Source organism: Dromaius novaehollandiae, chromosome 5 (genome assembly GCF_036370855.1).
Source record: "Dromaius novaehollandiae isolate bDroNov1 chromosome 5, bDroNov1.hap1, whole genome shotgun sequence".
In the NCBI taxonomy this organism is placed as follows: Eukaryota; Metazoa; Chordata; class Aves; order Casuariiformes; family Dromaiidae; genus Dromaius; species Dromaius novaehollandiae.
The window spans coordinates 70,540,024-70,558,169 of record NC_088102.1 but is presented as its reverse complement, the minus strand read 5'-3'; the positions used below and the strand labels follow the sequence as shown (position 1 = coordinate 70,558,169).

Here is an 18,146-nt window from a genome sequence, read left to right as displayed (position 1 = left end):
GAGGGGCTGGAGCCGCTAGGCCCCGCCCCACCCCGCCAGGGGCGTGGCCTGCGCGGAGCCCCGCCCCGGGACGGCACCGGCGGGAGGGGGCTGCAGTCCGGACGGGCCATGGCCTGGAGCAGGAGGCTCGCCAAGGTGGGCAGGGGGTGCCGGGGGGGCGGGTCCGGCAGCGCCCCGGGGGGGCCGGCTCCAGTTCGGGGGTGCCGCACCGGGGGGGTGCGGCGGTACCGCCGCTGCGGGGTCCCGGGGCCAGTAGCGGGCTGAGGGGTGCCGGTACCGGGGTGCAGGGGGGGACAGCACCGGGGTGCGGGGGGTGCCGGTACCGGGGGGGCGGGCGTGCAAGGAGGGGACAGCACCGAGGTGCGGGGGGTGCCGGTACCGGCACCCCGGCAGTGGCAGTACCGGGGTGCGGGGGGTGCCGGTCCCGGGGTGCGGGCGTGCAGGGGGTGCCGGTCGCGGGGCGGGGGGGGGGCCGGGGGGCCGGTGCCGAGTGGCGCCCGGGGGGCGGCGAGCTCCAGTTTCGGTTCCCCGACGGGGCGGCGCCGCGGGCGGGAAGGGGCGGGGCCGGGGCGGTGACGCCCCGCCCCTCGTGTGCGTGTGCGGGCGATGCCCCGCCCCTTGTGGGCGTGTGCGGGCGATGCCCCGCCCCTTGTGGGCGTGTGCGGGCGATGCCCCGCCCCCTGGGGGCGTGTCCGAGGAGGCCCCGCCCCGTGACGCGTGCCGCCCGCAGGAGCTGGAGGAGGCGCGGCGGTGGGAAGGGGTGTGCGCGCTGGGCCCGCTGGGGGGCGACGTGCTGCGCTGGGGGGGGCTGCTGCTGCCCGTGAGTGCGGGGCTGGGCTGGGGGCACCGGGGGGGGCACTGGGGGGGGACTGGGGGGGACTGGGAGCACTGGGGGGGCTCTCCCTGGGGGGGACTGGGGGGGACCCTGGGGGGGGCTGGGAGCACTGGGGGGGTTCTCCCTGGGGGGTCTGGGGGCACTGGGGGGGCTCTCCCTGGGGGGTGCTGGGGGGGCCCTGGGGGGGGCTGGGAGCACTGGGGGGGCTCTCCCTGGGGGGCACTGGGGGGGACCCTGGGGGGGACTGGGAGCACTGGGGGGGTTCTCCCTGGGGGGGCACTGGGGGGGACCCTGGGGGGGGCTGGGAGCACTGGGGGGGTTCTCCCTGGGGGGGACCCTGGGGGGGGCTGGGGGCACTGGGGGGGCTCTCCCTGGGGGGAACTGGCGGGGGCCCTGGGGGGGGACTGGGAGCACTGGGGGGGCTCTCCCTGGGGGGGACTGGGGGGGGCTGGGGGCACTGGGGGGGCTCTCCCTGGGGGGTGCTGGGAGCACTGGATTGGGGGTTCCCCCTAGGCAGGACCCTGGGGGGGGCTGGGGGCACTGGGGGGGGGGCTATCCCTGGGGGGGGGACTGGGGGGACCCTGGGGGGGGGATTTGGGGTTCCCGGGGTTGAGAGGCCCCTGGGGATGAGGGCGCTTGGTGGGGGTCTCCCCCCGGGGGACACCGGGTGGGGGGACCCTGTGGGGTGGGCTGGGGCGCAGGGTGGGGGGTTCCCCCCTGCAGATGGCTCTGGGTGGGGGGGGGACCCTGGGGGGGTGGGCAGGGCTGGGTGGGGGGGTCCGGGGCACCGTGTGGGGCTGAGGCACCCCCCTTCCCGCGGCAGAACAACCCCCCCTACAACGGGGGCGCCTTCCGCTTGGAGCTCTCCTTCTCCCCCCGCTACCCCCTGGTGCCCCCCCGCGTCACCTTCCGGACCCCCATCTACCACCCCGGCGTGGACCAGCAGGGCCGCGTGTGCCAGCCCCTCACCGCCAGCGAGCACTGGAAGCCCACCACCCGCGTCCTCCACGGTGGGTGCTGCTGCCGCCGGGGGGGCCCCCACCCCACCCCACCCCTTGGCTCCCGCGCTGACCCCCCCCCCCCCCCCCCATCCCCGGTTCCCGCAGTGCTCCAGGACCTGCTGCTGCTGGTGGACAACCCCGACGCCCAGCGGGTGCTGCGGCAGGACCTGGCCCGCGAGCTGGCCACCGACCCCCAGCTCTTCCAGCGCCGGGCCGAGGAGCACACCCGCCTCCACAGCGAGGGACGCCCCCCCGCCGCCGCCCCCTGAGCCCCCCAGCACCCCGCCGGGCCCCCCCCCCACACCGGTATCCCCCAAAATAAAGGCGTTCCCCCCCCACCGTGAACCTGACGTGCCACGATGGACCAGCAAGCCTTTACTGGGGGGCGAAGGGCGCCAAGATGGGGGGCACCGGCCAGCGCGGGGCGGCACTGGGAGCACTGGGAGCACTGGGAGCCCCCCGTCAGCGCTTCTTGGTCTTCACCAGCCCCTTGGCCACCAGGCTACGGTAGAGCTCCTGCACGTAGGTGTAGACGCACTTGGCGTCGGGCACCTTCAGCCTCACCATGTCGTCCACCTCCAGCAGCGGGGCGCAGTCGGCCCGCTCCCTGCAGCGGAGGCAGCCGTGGGGCAGGCAGCCGTGGGGCGGGCGGCCGGGGGGGGGGGGCGGAGGGGGGGGGCACTCACTGCGCGGTGGCGAAGGCCAGGGCGAAGTTCTCGCGGCGGTTGTGGGGCGCCAGGCCGGCGTAGTCGAAGGCGTCGGGGAAGAAGCTGTGGACGAGGGCGCAGAAGGCCATGCCCGTGCCCCAGCTCCCCGAGAAGTTCTGGATGTCGACGTGCTGCCGTTGCGGGGGGGGGGGGGGGGGGGACACACGCCGGGAGGGACGTCAGGGCCGGGCCCCACGGCCCCCCCCTTCCCCACCAGCCTCCGCGCCCGGTGCCCCCCGCTCACCTCGTAGCCGCGGGTCCTGGCGCGGCACCACTCCAGCAGCATGGTCTTCACCGTGTTGGCACCCCCCACGCGCTTCAGGTGGGGGGCCGGGCCCGTGGCCGCCCTGGGGTCGGGGGGCCGTGGGGACGGGCGCTGCGGGGTCTCGTGACCCTCCCCGCCGGCCCATCGCTCCCCCCACGTCCCCCCAGTGGCCCCTTTGCCCCCCCCCCCAGGGACTTCCCGTTGGCCCATGGTCCTCCAGTAGCTCCTCGTTGGCCCATGGCTTCCCCAGTCCCCCCCCATTGGCTCCTCTCTCCCCCTATGGCCCTCCCCAGGGGCTCCCCATTGGCCATGGTCCCCCCACATCCCCCCATTGGCCCATCGCTCCCCCCACATCCCCCCATTGGCCCATTTCCCCCCTCCCTAGGGGCTCCCCATTGGCCTGTGGTCCTCCAGGAGCTCTCCATTGGCCCATGGCTCCCCCAGCATCCCCCCATTGGCTCCTCTCTCCCTCTATGGCCCTCCCCAGGGGCTCCCCATTGGCCCATGGTCCCCCAGTAGCTCCCATTGGCCCATGGCTCCCCCAGTACCACCCCACTGGCTCCTCTCTCCCCCTATGGCCCTCCCCAGGGGCTCCCCATTGGCCCATGGTCCCCCCACATCCCCCCATTGGCCCATCGCTCCCCCCACATCCCCCCATTGGCCCATTTCCCCCCTCCCTAGGGGCTCCCCATTGGCCTGTGGTCCCCCAGGAGCTCCCCATTGGCCCATGGTCCCCCCACATCCCCCCATTGGCCCATTGCTCCCCCCACATCTCCCCAATGGCCCCTTCGACCCTCCCCAGGGGCTTCCCATTGGCCCATGGCTCCCCCAGGAGCTCCCCATTGGCCCATGGTTCCACCAGTAGTTGCCCATTGGCCCATGGCTCCCCCAGGACCCCCCCCCATTGGCTCCTTTCTCCCCCTCTGGCCCTCCCCAGGGGCTCCCCATTGGTCCATCGCTCCCCCCACATCCCCCCATTGACCCATTTCCCCCCCCCATGGCTCCCCATTGGCCCATGGTCCCCCACTAGCTCCCCGTTGACCCATAGCCTCCTCCCCATGGCTCCCCATTGGCCCATGGTCTCCAGTAGCTCCCCGTTGACCCATAGCCTCCTCCCCATGGCTCCCCATTGGCCCATGGTCTCCAGTAGCTCCCCGTTGACCCATAGCCTCCTCCCCATGGCTCCCCATTGGCCCATGGTCTCCAGTAGCTCCCCGTTGACCCATAGCCTCCTCCCCATGGCTCCCCATTGGCCCATGGTCTCCAGTAGCTCCCCGTTGACCCATAGCCTCCTCCCCATGGCTCCCCATTGGCCTCTTCCCTCCTCCCCCAGTGATTCCCCGTTGGCCAACTCTTGCCCTCAGTTGGGGGCAACCCCATGGGGGTCCCCAATGGCCTGGTGCTCCCCCCCCCAGCACCCCCCATAGACCGGCGGTGCCCCCCAGCACCCCCCATGGGCCCGGCGGTGCCCCCGCGCCCCGGCCCCACTCACCCTCCGAACTTCTCCAGGATGGCGCTGCGTCCCCGCGCCGGGGCACCCGCTGGCACCCGCCCCCCGGCCCCGCGCCCCGGCGTCCCCTTGGCCGCCCCTCTGTGGGCACAGAGCCGGCGTGGGGCGGGGGGCGCGGGGGGGGCGCTGGGGGGTACGGCTGGGGGGGTGCCAGCCATGGGGCTGTGGGGTGCCAGCCATGGGGCGTGGGGCCAGGGGGAACAGGCCGTGGGGTGCCAGCCGTGGGGCCCAGGTCATGGGGAGCCAACCAGGGGGCCGTGGGCTGTGGGGTGCCAGCTGTGGGGTGCCAGCCGTGGGGCCCAGGTCACAGGGTGCCAGCCATGGGGTGGCAAGCACTGGGCATGGGTTGTGGGGTGGCAGCTGGGGGGCTGAGGGGTGCCAGCCCTGGGGGCAGCGGGTGCTGGGCACAGGTGAAGGCCGTGGGGCAGGGGCAGGGGCCGGGGAAGGCCGTGGGGCAGGGGCCGTGGGGCAGGGGCCGTGGGGCCGGGCCCGCGCTCACCTCTGGCTGCCCCGCGAGCCCGCGACGGTGCCAGCTGTGGGGAGAGCAGAGGGGTCGGGGGGCGCCATGGGGCACCCCGGGGTGGGGGGCGCCCAGACCCACAGCCCGGGGCACCCGCGGGGGATCCCTGGGCGGATGGAGCAGCTATAGGGGATCCTGGGGGGCGGGGGAGCTATAGGGGATCCCAGGGGGATGGGGGAGCTATAGGGGATCCCTAGGGGGACAGAGGGGCTATAGGGCATCCTGGGGGGATGGGGCAGCTATAGGGGATCCCTGGGGGAACAGAGGAGCTATAGGGGATCTCTGGGGGGATGGGGGAGCTATAGGGGATCCCAGGGGGATGGGGGAGCTATAGGGGATCCCTAGGGGGACAGAGGGGCTATAGGGCATCCTGGGGGGATGGGGGAGCTATAGGGGATCCCTAGGGGGACAGAGGAGCTATAGGGGATCCCAGGGGGATGGGGGAGCTATAGGGGATCCCTAGGGGGACAGAGGAGCTATAGGGCATCCTGGGGGGGGGGAATGGGGCAGCTATAGGGGATCCTGGGGGGACAGGGGAGCTATAGGGCATTCTGGGGGGGATGGGGCAGCTATAGGGGATCCCGGGGGTGACGTGGGTCCCAGGCTGACAGGATGGGGCAGCTATAAGGGATCTCTAGGGGGATCGGGGGTCCTGGGCAGGCAGGATGGGGCAGCTATAGGGGATCCCTGGGGGGACAGGGGAGCTATAGGGCATTCCGGGGGGGATGGGGCAGCTATAGGGGATCCCAGGGGTGACGTGGGTCCCAGGCTGACAGGATGGGGCAGCTATAAAGGATCTCTAGGGGGTCCTGGGGAGGCAGGATGGGGCAGCTATAGGGGGTCTCTGGGGGGGATGGGGCAGCTATAGGGGATCCTGGGGGGGCCAGCGGGATATTATGGGGTGCCCGGGGTCCCCGGTGCCCAAGGAGCCGCGGTGCCCTCCCTGCCCAGCCCGGCCCTTACCGGCGGGGGCCTTGGGGGACACAGGAGACGTGGGGGACGCGGGAGACGTGGGGGACGCGGGAGACGTGGGGGACGTGGGGGACGCGGGAGACGTGGGGGAGGTGGGGCTGGCGGGCGAGCCGGGGGGGAACTCGGGCCACAGCTCGTCGTCCTCGTCCTGCAGCCACGCGGGCTCCTGCCGGCCCGGGGGGGGCTCCGCCGCCTGCCCGGCCACGGGGGCACCCGCCCCCGCCTCGCCTGCCCCCCCGGCCTCTGCTGCCCCGGCCTGGGCCTCGCTCCCAGCATCCTCTGCTCCCTGGGCCCCGCTCCCAGCATCCTTTGCTGCCCCAGCCTTGGCCTCGGACCCGGCAGCCTCTACTGCCTCGGCCTTGGCCTCACTCCCAGCAGCCTTTGCTGCGTTGGCCTCACTCCCAGCAGCCTCTGCTCCCTTGGCCTCACTCCCAGCATCCTCCGCTGCCTTGGCCTCACTCCCAGCAGCCTCTGCTCCCTTGGCCTCACTCCCAGCATCCTCCGCTGCCTTGGCCTCACTCCCAGCAGCCTCTGCTCCCTTGGCCTCACTCCCAGCAGCCTCCGCTGCCTTGGCCTCACTCCCAGCAGCCTCGCTTGCCTCCCCCCCGGCCTCCCCCCCAGCAGCCTCCGCCGCCCCTGCGTTGCCGTCACTCCCAGCATCCTCTGCTGCCTCGGCCTTGGCCTCACTCCCAGCATCCTCCGCTGCCTTGGCCTCACTCCCAGCAGCCTCCGCTGCCTCGGCCTTGGCACCGCTCCCAGCAGCCTCCCCCCCGGCCTCCCCCCCGGCAGCCTCCGCCGCCCCTGCCCCGTCCTCCCTCCCGGCAGCCCCCGCCGTGGGGCAGCCCCCCCCCGCAGCGGCGCCCACCCCCTGCCCCTCGCCCCCCCCCGCAGCAGGCAGCCCCTCGGCGGGGGCCCCGGGCGGCGCCGTGGGGCAGGCGGGGGGCTGGGGGGCGGCGGGCGGCTGGCCGGCTCCCTCGGGCTCCATGTCTGCGGCGGCGCTGGGGGCACGGGGGGCCGTGACGGGGGGCAGAGCGGGGGCCCACAGCCCCACGGCAACCCCCCCCCAGCGCCCCCCACGCGCTACTCCCCGTAGGCCCCCGAGCCCCACATGGTGCCCCATGGCAGCCCCCGCCCCACATTGCCTGGCCCTCCCCCCCCAGTGGCCCCCACCCCATGGCGCCCAGCCCCAAACCCCACGGCAGCCCCTGCCCCACAGCCCACAGCCCCCTGGCAGCCCCCCCCCAGCCCCACGTCGTGCCCCACAGTGGCCCCCCCCCACGGTCCCCAGCCCCAAACCCCACAGCAGCCCCAGGGCCCACGGCGGTCCTCACCCTCCGGCCCCCAGCCCCACGGCCGCCCCCCAGCCCCACGGCAGCCCCCAGCCCCACGGCAGCCCCCCGGCGGCCCCCGGCCCCTGCCCCGCTCACCGGTGCTGGCGGCGCGGGCGGCCCCTTCGCTGCCTATTTTTACCCGGAGGAACAGGTGCCCCTTTCATTCAGGCCGGGGGGCCGGGCCGGGGCGGGGGGCCGGGGCGGCCGGCCCCACAGCGGGGCGCGTGCGGGGCCGCGGGGACACGGGGCCGGGCACGGGCGGCCGAGGGGTCACCGGGGACATGGGGACACGGGCGGCCACGGGGGACACGGGCACGTGGGCACACGCGGACGGACGCAGCTGGGGACACGGATGTGGGGACACACGTGGGGCCGGGCAGGGGACACGTGCGGACACCCCAGGACAGGGGGACATGGGGGGACACAGGGGGATGGGGACCCCCAGACAGGGCCATGGGGATGGGGGGACACGGGGGGACGTGGGGACAGGGACCCCCAGACAGGGCCATGGAGAAGGGGGGACACGGGGACATGAGGGGATGCAGGGGGACAGTGACCCCCCCAGACAGGAGATGGGGGGACACAGGGGGACACGGGGGGACAGGGGCCCCCAGACAGGGCCATGGGGCCATTGGGGACACAAGGGGACATGGAGACAGGGACCCCCTGGACAAGGCCATGGGGACATGAGGGGACATTGGGGGACACAGGGGGGCAGGGACCCCTCAACAAGGCCATGGGGCCATGGAGGACAAGGGGGTACATGGGGGGACAGGGACCCCCCGACAGGGCCGCAGGGACAGGGGGGACACGGGGGGGACACGGGGGTCAGGGACCCCTGGACACGGCCATCGGGACATGGAGGACAAGGGGGGACATGGGGGGACAGGGACCCCCTTGGGCAGAGCCATGGGGACAAGGGGGACATGAGAGGTGACAAGGACCCCTGGACGGGGACACGGGGACAGGGGGTCACGGGGGGACATGGGGGGACAGCGACCCCCCAACAGGGCCGTGCGGCCATGGGGGACACGGGGGGACACGGGGGGAAGGGGGAACACGGTGGGACAGGGGGGGAAGGGGGAACACGGGGGGACAGGGACCCCCCAACAGGGCCGTGGGGACGGGAGGACCCCGCGCTGCCAGGGCCCCCCCGCCCTGGGCCAGGGGCGGGCCCTGGGCCGGGGGGCGGGTCCAGCCGCGGGGGGCGGGGCGCGCCCCCGCCAATCCCGCCCGCCGCTGCTCTGGCTCCGCCCCCCCCGGCGGGCAAAGGGCCGGCAAAGCGAGCGTCCTCTCCCTCCGCCGCCCTCGCCTCCTCTCTATGGCCACCCGGCGCGGCCCCGCCCCCTCCTGCCGGCCGCCCTATCAGCGTTGGGGCTGAGCCCCCGCCCTCTCCCCACCCGGCACCGATTGGCTCCGCGGGGGGGAGGCGGGGCGGCCCCGCGCCGCGGGGCGGAAGCGCCGGCGCCCACGTGGTTCCGGCCGGGAGCCGCCGCGGGTGCCCGTGCAGGTGCCCGTGCAGGTGCCCGTGCCCGGCCGGCGCAATGGACCCGGTGCGGGCCCAGCAGCTGGCGGCCGAGCTGGAGGTGGACATGATGGCCGACATGTACAACCGGTAGGGCCGAGCGGGGCCGAGGGCGCCCCGGCGGGGGGCACGGGGGGGGGGGTGCTGGGGGGCACGGGGTGGCGCCCGGGGCTGGGGGGCATTGGGGGGTGCTGGGGAGAATGGGGGGGTGCCTAGGGCAGAGGGGCATTGGGGGGTGCTGGGGAGAATGGGGGGGTGCCCAGGGCTGGGGGGGCATTGGGGGGTGCTGGGGAGAATGGGGGGGTGCCTAGGGCAGAGGGGCATTAGGGGGTGCTGGGGGGCACGGGGTGGTGCCCGGGGCTGGGGGGGCATTGGGGGGTGCTGGGGAGAATGGGGGGGTGCCCAATGCTGGGGGGCATTGGGGGATGCTGGGGGGCACGGGGTGGTGCCCGGGGCTGGGGGGCATTGGGGGGTGCTGGGGAGAATGGGGGGGTGCCCAGTGCTGGGGGGCATTGGGGGGTGCTGGGGAGCACGGGGGAGTGCCCCGGGCAGGGGGGCATTGGGGGGTGCTGGGGGGCATGGGGGGGTGCCAGGGGGGCACAGGGAGTGCCCAATGCTGGGGGGCAGTGGGGGGTGCCGGGCGCATGGGGGGTGCCGGGGGGGCGCGGGGCTGACGGTGCCGTGCAGGATGACCCACGCGTGCCACCGCAAGTGCGTGCCCCCCCACTACAAGGACGCCGAGCTGTCCAAGGGCGAGAGCGTGTGCCTGGACCGCTGCGTGGCCAAGTACCTCGACGTCCACGAGCGCATGGGCAAGAAGCTGACGGAGCTGTCGCTGCAGGACGAGGAGCTCCTCAAGCGCATGCAGCAGGGCGCCGGCACCGCCTGAGCCCCCCCCCCCCGCACCCCCCCCGCCAATAAACCCGGGTGCTTCGTAGCCACCACGCCGCCTCGGCCCTTCTTGGGGGAGGGGGGGAGCGATGGGTCCGGCGTGGGGCTGGGGGAACCCCTGTGTGGGGGTGGTGCCCTCCGTGGCTGTCCCCTGCTGCCCCGTGCTGCGTGCTTGCGGGGGGCACCCAAGGGTGCCCCCCCCCGCTAGGCCCGGCCCTTATAATCCCCGGGATTAGGCCAAGCCGGGCTGAGCCCCGTAATCCCCCGTGGGGTGGGCGCGGGGCGCTGTCTGAGCCGGCCCCGGGGAGGGGGGCACTGCCCGGCCCCACCGACCTGCCCCCCCGGGGACACCCGCAGGGACAGCCGGAGGGACACCTCCCGGGGACACCTGCAGGTACAGCCGGAGAGAGACACCCCCCAGGGACGTCCATGGGGACACCCGTAGGTACAGCCAGAGAGACACCCCCCAGGGATGCCCGTAGGTTCAGCTGGAGAGAGACATCCCCTGGGGACACTTGTGGGGACACCTGTAGGGACAGCCGGAAAGAGACACCGCCCAGGGACACCTGCACAGAGGCAGCCCAGAGGTGTGCACACACAGAGGGGACACTTGGGCAGGGACAGCCGGAGAGAGCCAGCCCGGGGACACCCGCACAGAGACACCCCAGAGACACACACACTCATACGGGGACAGCCGAAGAGAGCCACCCGGGGACACCCACACGCAGGGACAGCTGGAGAGAGACACCCCAGGGACACACACGCACCCAGGGACAGATGGAGAGAGACAGTGCAGAGACGACTGAACAGACACCCCAGAGATCCCTGCACACAGGGACAGCCGGAGAGAGACAACCCAAGGACACCCACACAGAGACACCCCAGAGACACACGCACCCAGGGACACCCACACAGAGACACCCCAGAGACACACGCATGGAGGGACAGCCGGAGAGGGACAGCCCAGGGACATACACACGCACTCAGGGACAGCCGGAGAGGGACAGCCCAAGGACACCCACACAGAGACACCCCAGGGACACACGCACCCAGGGACACCCACACAGAGACACCCCAGAGACACACGCATGGAGGGACAGCCGGAGAGGGACAGCCCAGGGACATACACACGCACTCAGGGACAGCCGGAGAGGGACAGCCCAAGGACACCCACACAGAGACACCCCAGGGACACACGCACCCAGGGACACCCACACAGAGACACCCCAGAGACACACGCATGGAGGGACAGCCGGAGAGGGACAGCCCAGGGACATACACACGCACTCAGGGACAGCCGGAGAGGGACAGCCCAAGGACACCCACACAGAGACACCCCAGAGACACACACATGCACGCAGGGACAGCCAGAGAGAGCGCAGGGACAACTGAACAGAGACACCCCAGAGACACACGCACACAGGGAGACCTGGAGAGAGAGCGCTCAGGGACACACGCACGCAGGGACAGCCGGAGAGAGACAGCACGGGGACACCCGCACAGAGACACCCCAGAGACCCACACATGCACCCAGGGACAGCTGGAGAGACACCCCAGGGACACACATGCACCCAGGGACAGATGGAGAGAGAGACACCCCAGGGACACACACGCATGCAGGGACAGCCGGAGAGAGACAGCCCAAGAACACCCGCACAGAGACACCCCAGAGACACACGAACCCGGGGACACCCGCACAGAGACACCCCAGAGACACACACACACGCAGGGACAGCCGGAGAGAGACAGCACAGAGACACCCGCACAGAGACACCCCAGAGACACACGAACCCGGGGACACCCGCACAGAGACACCCCAGAGACACACACACACGCAGGGACAGCCGGAGAGACACCCCAGGGGCAGAGCTGCACCCCCAGCCACCAACACTCGGCCGGGGACAGCCAGAGAGGGCAAGCAACAGCCGCTCAGGGACAACCGCAGAGCAACAGCACGCGGCGCCTGTGCGGGGGGGGGTGCGCGAGCGTGCGTGCGTGCGAGCTCACACCAGCTCTCCCCGGGGCGGCTCGGGGGCTGCCGGGGAAGCGGGTCAGGGTGTGCGCACACCCGGCGTGACCCCCCCACGTCCGCGGGCGCCCGGCCCCGTGCCCCCCTCCCCCCCCGGCCCGCCGGGTGCCGAGCGAGGCGGCGGGCGGGCCCGGCCCTGCGGGCGCCCAGGAATAGCAGCGGTGCCGGGGGGACATCAATATTTCACGAGGAGAAAGACGTGACCTGGAAAGGCTCCGGCGGGCGCCGGCCCTGCCCGCCCGGCCCCCGCCGCCAGCCGAGGCCCCGCTCTCCCAAAATAAGACCATTTTTAATAAATAATTTCCCACGTTTCGGTTCCTTGGGGGGGCGGGGGGGGGGTTGGGAAAGGGGGCAGCCCCCCGGGTTGGGGGAGGGGGGGTGTCGGAGTCCTGGGGGCCCCCCCCGTGCCCTGGGGCCCCCCGGCAGGTCCTGGGCGAGGGGCTCAGAGCCGGGGCAGCAGCAGGGGCAGCAGCAGCAGGGCGGGGGGCCGGGGGGCGGCGGGGGCGGGCGAGGGCAGCGGGGTGCAGGGGGCCCCGCGGCAGCGCCCGGCCGCCTCGGGAGGGGGGCGGCCTTCGGCCCCGTAGCCCCCCCAGTAGTCGCTGGGGTGCGGGCGGGCCTGGGGGCCCCGCAGGTCGTGGGGGGGCAGGTCGCGGTAGAAAGCGGAGGGCGGCGCGGCGGGCAGGGTGCCGGGGCGCCCGGGGGCCGGGGCCGCGGGGGGGGCCGCGCCGTCGCCCGCCTCCCCCTCCTCCTCCTCCTCCTCCTCCTCCTCCTCCTCCTCCTCCTCGCCCTCGTGGGCGCGGGGCGGGGGGCAGCCGTCGAAGTCGGCGGGGCGCAGGTGCCGCAGGTCGGTGCCGCGGCGGCGCGGGGGGCTGGCGCAGAGCACGGGCGAGCTGGAGACGCGGGTGCGGCGGAACCAGGCCCAGAGCGGGCGGGCGCGGCAGTCGCAGGCCCAGGGGTTGGCGTTGAGGCGGAGGAACTGGAGGGCGGGCAGGGCGGCCAGCGGGTCCCCCGGCAGCGCCGCCAGGCTGTTGTTGAACAGGTAGAGGATGGTGAGGCGGGCCAGGCCGCGGAAGGCGCGCCGGTGCACGGAGGCCAGGCGGTTGGCGTGCAGCAGCAGGCGGTCCAGGCTCGCCAGGCCCCGGAAGACGCCCTCCGACAGCGCCCGCACCCGGTTCCCGTGCAGGAAGAGGTGGCTCAGGTTGGCCAGGTCCACAAAGAGGTCGTCCTGCGCGGCGGCGGCGGCGGCGGCGGCGGCGGCGGCGGGGGGGAGACGGCACCGTGGGCACGGGCACCCTGCGTCCCTGCATCCCTGCCCCATGCATCCCGCTCCATGGGCATCCTTGCTCCATGGGCATCCCCTGCATCCCTGTGCTATGGGCGTCCTGCTTCGTGGGCATCCCCTGCATCCCTGCCCCATGCATCCCACTCCGTGGGCATCCCCTGCATCCCTGCCCCATGCATCCTGCTCCATGGGCATCCTTGCTCCATGGGCATCCCCTGCATCCCTGTGCGCCCTGCCCCACGGGCATCCCCTGCATCCCTGCCCCATGCATCCTGCCCCATGTGCATCCCCTGCATCCCTGCCCCATGCATCCCACCCCATGGGCATCCTTGCTCCATGGGCATCCCCTGCATCCCTGTGCTATGGGCATCCTGCTTCGTGGGCATCCCCTGCATCCCTGCCCCATGCATCCCGCCCCATGGGCATCCCCTGCATCCCTGCCCCATGCATCCCGCTCCATGGGCATCCTTGCTCCATGGGCATCCCCTGCATCCCTGCCCCATGCATCCCACTCCGTGGGCACCCCCTGCATCCCTGCCCCATGCATCCCACTCCGTGGGCATCCCCTGCATCCCTGCCCCATGCATCCCGCTCCATGGGCATCCCGCTCCATGGGCATCCCCTGCATCCCTGTGCTATGGGCGTCCTGCTTCGTGGGCATCCCCTGCATCCCTGTGCGCCCTGCCCCACGGGCATCCCCTGCATCCCTGCCCCATGCATCCTGCCCCACGGGCACCCCCTGCATCCCTGCCCCATGCATCCCGCTCCATGGGCATCCCCTGCATCCGTTCCCCATGGGCATTCCCTGCATCCCTGCCCCATGGGCATCCTGCTCCATGGGCATCCCTGTTCCATGGGCACCCTGCCCCACGGGCATCCCCCTGCCACCTCGTCCCTGCCCCACGGACATCCCTCACCACCCTGCCCCACGCGTCTGGCCCCACGGGCATCCCCCTGCCACCTCGTCCCTGCCCCACAGACATCCCCCTGCCACCCTGCCCTCGCCCAGCCCCAGCATCCCTGCCCCACGCGCCCTGCCACCCAGCCCGGAGGCTCCCCGCCCAGCCCCACGGGCAGCTCCCCGCCTCCGCGGGCACCCCCGCCCCCCGCCCCCCGCCCCGCCCCACGGCACCCCGGCATCCGGGGCCGCACCTGGAGGTAGAGCAGCCCGTTCTCCTGCAGGTAGAGGTACTGGAGGCTGCGGAGGCCGCGGAAGATGGCGCTGGGCAGGCTGGCCAGCTGGCAGCCGTAGAGGTGCAGCGCCTGCAGGCGCCCGAGGCCGTGGAAGGTGTCGGGCGCCAGGGCGCGGAGGTGGGGGTTGTTGCCCAGGTCGAGCTCCTCGAGGGCGGGCAGGTGGCGGAAGGTGCCCGGCTGGATGGAGGAGATGTTGTTGGAGTAGAGCCAGAGGGTGACGGTGCTGGGCCCGAAGGTGCCGGCCCGCAGCGCCCCGATGACGTTGTTCTGCAGGAAGAGGCGCTGGGCGCCGGGCGGCAGCCCCGCGGGCACCGCCGAGAAGTTGTTGGCCTGGCAGCTGACGGTGGGCGGCGAGACGTAGCAGGTGCAGAGCGCGGGGCAGGCGGGCGCCCCGGCGGGCACCCACGCCAGCGCCGCCAGGAGCAGCGCCGCCAGGCGCCGGCCTGCGGGCACAGGGCGGCCGTCAGCCCCGGGGCCACGGCCGCCGCAGCCCGGGCGCCCCGGGGAGCTCCCCGCCGCCAAGGGCGCCCTGTAGGGCTGGGTGCCCCGGGGAGCCCCCCTGGTGCCCAGGGCGCCCTATAGGGCTGAGCACCCCCCCAGGGAGCTCCCCGCCGCCAAGGGCGCCCTGTAGGGCTGGGTGCCCCGGGGAGCCCCCCTGGTGCCCAGGGCGCCCTATAGGGCTGAGCACCCCCCCAGGGAGCCTCCCCAGCACCAAGGGCACCCTATAGGGCTGAGCACCCCCCCCAAGTGCCCCTGGGGCCAAGGGCACCCTATAGGGCTGAACACCCCCCCAAGCATCCCTGGCACCAAGGGCACCCTATAGGGCTGAGCACCCCCCCCAAGTGCCCCTAGGGCCACGTGCACCCTATAGGGCTGAGCCCCCCAGGGAGCTCCCTGGTGCCCAGGGCACCCTATAGGGCTGAGCACCCCCCCCAAGTGCCCCTAGGGCCACGTGCACCCTATAGGGCTGAGCCCCCCAGGGAGCTCCCTGGTGCCCAGGGCACCCTATAGGGCTGAGCACCCCCCCCAAGTGCCCCTGGGGCCAAGTGCACCCTATAGGGCTGAGCCCCCCAGGGAGCTCCCCCTGGCACCAAGGGCGCCCTATAGGGCTGAGCACCCCAGGGAGCCTCCCCAGCACCAAGGGCGCCCTATAGGGCTGAGCACCCCCCCAAGTGCCCCTGGGGCCAAGTGCACCCTATAGGGCTGAGCCCCCCCAGGGAGCCCCCCCCGGCACCAAAGGCACTCTATAGGGCTGAGCCCCCAGGGAGCCCCCCCAGGCACCAAGGGCACCCTATAGGGCTGAGCACCCCCCCAGGGAGCCCCCCCTGGCGCCCAGGGCGCCCTATAGGGCTGAGCCCCCCAGGGAGCTCCCTGGCGCCCAGGGCGCCCTATAGGGCTGAGCAGCCCCCCCAAGTGCCCCTGGCACCAAGGGCACCCTATAGGGCTGAGCCCCCCAGGGAGCCCCCCCTGGCACCCAACACACCCTATAGGGCTGAGCACCCCCCCCAAGCGCCTCTGGTGCCAAGGGCACCCTATAGGGCTGAGCCCCCAGGGACCCCCCCCAGCACCAAGTGCACCCTATAGGGCTGAGCCCCCCAGGGAGGACCCCCCCCGAGGCCAAGCACACTCTATAGGGCTTAGCCCCCCCAGGGAGCCCCCCCAGCACCCCCCCGGGGCCAAGTGCACCCTATAGGGCTGAGCACCCCCCCGAGCGCCCCGGGACCCGCCAGGCCGCTGACCGCCCCGTAGCACCGGGACCACCCCCCCAGCCCGGGGGGGGGGGAGTGTAGGACCCCCCCCCCCGGGGCGGGCCCACGTGCGCGCGTGCCGCGGGCCACGTGCGGGGCGGCGGCACGCGTGGGCGCGGGCTGACGCGCTCGCCGGTAACACGCGCCGCCGCCGCCGTTCCTGTTGTTCGCACCCCGCCGCCCCCGCCCCCCCCCACCCCACCCCCGCCGCGAGCGCGCGTGGGGCGGGCAGGGAAGGGGAGGTGCGGGGCGGGGAGGGGGGGGGGGGGCTGCAACCCGAGCGCCTCATCCATAATTCAGCCCGGTGCCCTGGCCCGGTGCCCGGCGGAGCGGGAGCGGGTTGGGGGGGGGGGGGGGCGGCTCCGGTAGCGCGGCTGGTGGGGGGGGGGGGGGGGCCGAGGAGGCGGCGGCGCGGCCGCTGTCGCCGCCCCCCTCCCCCGGCGCCCCGTGCCGGCGGCGCCCCCCTCCCGCGCCCCATCTGTCACTCCCCCTCGCCGCGGGCTGACTCAGTTCGGCGCTGAAGTCACCGGCTCCCGGGCCCGTTCCCGGTGCCAACCGGCCCCCCTTCCCTTCCCTCCCCCCCCCCCCCCCCGCCGCCCCGTCCCGTCCCGCCCCGTCCCGTCCCGTCCCGCAGCCCCCCCCCCCCCTCCCCATCGCCGCCCCGGGCTCCCCCCGGCGGCAGCGGGCAGCGGGCAGCGCCGGGCTCCCCTCGCCCGCAGCGGCCGCAACGCCGCCGGTGCCCGCCGGGTGCCGGGCCGCCGCTCCGCCGCGCCTACCTCGGGGCAGCCGCCGCGCCGTCCGGGGCAGCATGGCGGGGGCGGCCGGGGGCTCAGGCGCTGCCCGCTGCCCGGGCGCTCATGGCCGCTGCCGGGGGGCTGCGCGCCCCGTTACCCCCCGCCCGCCCGCCGCCGTGGGGCACGGCATGGCACGGCACGGCACGCGTGGGCACGGCACGGCGCGGGTGGGCACGGCGCGGCGCGGCGCGGCGCTGCCCGCGGCTCCCGGAGGGGCTGAGCCCTGCCCGGCGCCGCGCCTTATCCCGGGGCGGCCGCGCTCCGCCCCCCGCCGCCGGCCCCGCCGCTTAACCCTTGGCGGGCCAGCGGCGACCCACGGGGAAACGGGACTTGCTGAGGGGGCGCCCACGGAGCACGCGGCCCGGTAGGGGCACGGGACACACCGGAGCTGCCCGCCGCAGGCACGGGCGCCCACGTGGGGGGCCGCGAACCTGCGCCGTGGGGCCACGGGGGTGGCCCGCGGGGCGGGGGCGCCCACGCGGGAGCCGGGGCGTCGCGGGGAGGCACGGGACCAAGCCACGCGGCTACAGCGAAGCGCTGGGGAGCTGCCCGCGGGGAGGCATGAGTGGGTCCCCCCCCCGGGGGCTGTGGCGGCGGGAGGCAGGGCGGGGCCGGTCCCACGCGGGACGGCGGCAGCGCGGGCGCAGGGGGCCGCGGGGCACTGTCCGTGGTGCTGGGAGCGGCGCCGGGCAGCGCTGTCCCGCGTGGGAACAGGGCGCTGTCCGTGGTGCTGGGAGCGGCGCCGGGCAGCGCTGTCCCGCGTGGGAACAGGGCGCTGTCCGTGGTGCTGGGAGCGGCGCCGGGCAGCGCTGTCCCGCGTGGGAACAGGGCGCTGTCTGCGGTGCTGGGCGCGGGGCCGGGCGGCGCTGTCCCGCGTGGGAACGGGGCGCTGTCCGCGGTGCTGGGCACGGGGCTGGCGCAGCGCTGTCCCGCGTGGGAACGGGGCGCTGTCCGCGGTGCTGGGCGCGGGGCCGGGCAGCGCTGTCCCGCGTGGGAACGGGGCGCTGTCCGCTGTGCTGGGAGCGGCGCCGGGCAGCACTGTCCCGCGTGGGAACAGGGCGCTGTCCGCGGTGCTGGGCACGGGGCTGGCGCAGCACTGTCCCGCGTGGGAACAGGGCGCTGTCCGCGGTGCTGGGCACGGGGCCGGCGCAGCACTGTCCCGCGTGGGAACGGGGCGCTGTCCGCAGTGCTGGGCACGGGGCTGGCGTAGCACTGTCCCGCGTGGGAACGGGGCGCTGTCCGCGGTGCTGGGCACGGGGCTGGCGCAGCGCTGTCCCGCGTGGGAACGGGGCGGTGTCCGCGGTGCTGGGCACGGGGCCGGGCAGCACTGTCCCGCGTGGGAACGGGGCGCTGTCCGCGGTGCTGGGAGCGGCGCCGGGCAGCACTGTCCCGCGTGGGAACGGGGCGCTGTCCGCGGTGCTGGGCGCGGGGCCGGGCAGCGCTGTCCCGCGTGGGAACAGGGCGCTGTCCGCGGTGCTGGCCGCGGGGCCTGAGCAGCGCTGTCCCGCGTGGGAACGGGGCGCTGTCCGCAGTGCTGGGCGT

General features: G+C 74.6%; 4 protein-coding genes across 4 annotated transcripts; 2 read left to right on the top strand and 2 right to left on the bottom strand.

Annotated features, from left to right (window-relative positions):
- Nucleotides 1–24: 24 nt before the first annotated feature.
- Nucleotides 25–2,181, top strand: UBE2L6 (ubiquitin conjugating enzyme E2 L6). Its single transcript, XM_064513524.1, has 4 exons — nucleotides 25–135; nucleotides 731–820; nucleotides 1,659–1,845; nucleotides 1,942–2,181. Exons 1-4 carry the CDS (start codon nucleotides 109–111, stop codon nucleotides 2,103–2,105), a joined length of 468 nt encoding a protein of 155 aa, XP_064369594.1. The 5' UTR covers nucleotides 25–108; the 3' UTR covers nucleotides 2,106–2,181.
- Nucleotides 2,182–2,198: 17 nt separating this feature from the next.
- On the bottom strand, nucleotides 2,199–6,795 carry SMTNL1 (smoothelin like 1). Its single transcript, XM_064513446.1, has 6 exons — nucleotides 5,802–6,795; nucleotides 4,818–4,851; nucleotides 4,301–4,399; nucleotides 2,788–2,890; nucleotides 2,523–2,674; nucleotides 2,199–2,443 (listed from the first exon to the last, which is right to left on the bottom strand). The coding sequence occupies exons 1-6, from the start codon at nucleotides 6,793–6,795 to the stop codon at nucleotides 2,299–2,301; spliced, it is 1,527 nt and encodes a 508-aa protein (XP_064369516.1). The 3' UTR covers nucleotides 2,199–2,298.
- A 1,780-nt stretch (nucleotides 6,796–8,575) lies between these two features.
- Nucleotides 8,576–9,610, top strand: TIMM10 (translocase of inner mitochondrial membrane 10). Its single transcript, XM_064513523.1, has 2 exons — nucleotides 8,576–8,756; nucleotides 9,354–9,610. The coding sequence occupies exons 1-2, from the start codon at nucleotides 8,686–8,688 to the stop codon at nucleotides 9,553–9,555; spliced, it is 273 nt and encodes a 90-aa protein (XP_064369593.1). The 5' UTR covers nucleotides 8,576–8,685; the 3' UTR covers nucleotides 9,556–9,610.
- A 2,244-nt stretch (nucleotides 9,611–11,854) lies between these two features.
- Nucleotides 11,855–16,863, bottom strand: RTN4RL2 (reticulon 4 receptor like 2). Its single transcript, XM_064513522.1, has 3 exons — nucleotides 16,587–16,863; nucleotides 14,021–14,505; nucleotides 11,855–12,811 (listed from the first exon to the last, which is right to left on the bottom strand). Exons 1-3 carry the CDS (start codon nucleotides 16,618–16,620, stop codon nucleotides 12,029–12,031), a joined length of 1,302 nt encoding a protein of 433 aa, XP_064369592.1. The 5' UTR covers nucleotides 16,621–16,863; the 3' UTR covers nucleotides 11,855–12,028.
- Nucleotides 16,864–18,146: the final 1,283 nt, after the last annotated feature.

Excerpts from the sequence above, each read along its gene's own strand:
- UBE2L6 (XM_064513524.1), top strand. The coding sequence starts at position 109 with ATGGCCTGGAGCAGGAGGCTCGCCAAG. Across the intron at positions 136-730 it reads GGAGCAGGAGGCTCGCCAAG|GAGCTGGAGGAGGCGCGGCG; the intron begins GTGGGCAGGGGG and ends TGCCGCCCGCAG. Across the intron at positions 821-1,658 it reads GGGGGGGGCTGCTGCTGCCC|AACAACCCCCCCTACAACGG; the intron begins GTGAGTGCGGGG and ends TTCCCGCGGCAG.
- SMTNL1 (XM_064513446.1), bottom strand. The coding sequence starts at position 6,795 with ATGGAGCCCGAGGGAGCCGGCCAGCCGCCCGCCGCCCCCCAGCCCCCC. Across the intron at positions 2,675-2,787 it reads CCAGGACCCGCGGCTACGAG|CACGTCGACATCCAGAACTT; the intron begins GTGAGCGGGGGG and ends CCGCAACGGCAG. Across the intron at positions 2,444-2,522 it reads CTGGCCTTCGCCACCGCGCA|GGAGCGGGCCGACTGCGCCC; the intron begins GTGAGTGCCCCC and ends CCTCCGCTGCAG.
- TIMM10 (XM_064513523.1), top strand. The coding sequence starts at position 8,686 with ATGGACCCGGTGCGGGCCCAGCAGCTGGCGGCCGAGCTGGAGGTGGAC. Across the intron at positions 8,757-9,353 it reads ATGGCCGACATGTACAACCG|GATGACCCACGCGTGCCACC; the intron begins GTAGGGCCGAGC and ends GGTGCCGTGCAG.
- RTN4RL2 (XM_064513522.1), bottom strand. The coding sequence starts at position 16,620 with ATGCTGCCCCGGACGGCGCGGCGGCTGCCCCGAG. Across the intron at positions 14,506-16,586 it reads GGCGCGGCGGCTGCCCCGAG|GCCGGCGCCTGGCGGCGCTG; the intron begins GTAGGCGCGGCG and ends CTGTGCCCGCAG. Across the intron at positions 12,812-14,020 it reads ACGGGCTGCTCTACCTCCAG|GACGACCTCTTTGTGGACCT; the intron begins GTGCGGCCCCGG and ends GCCGCCGCGCAG.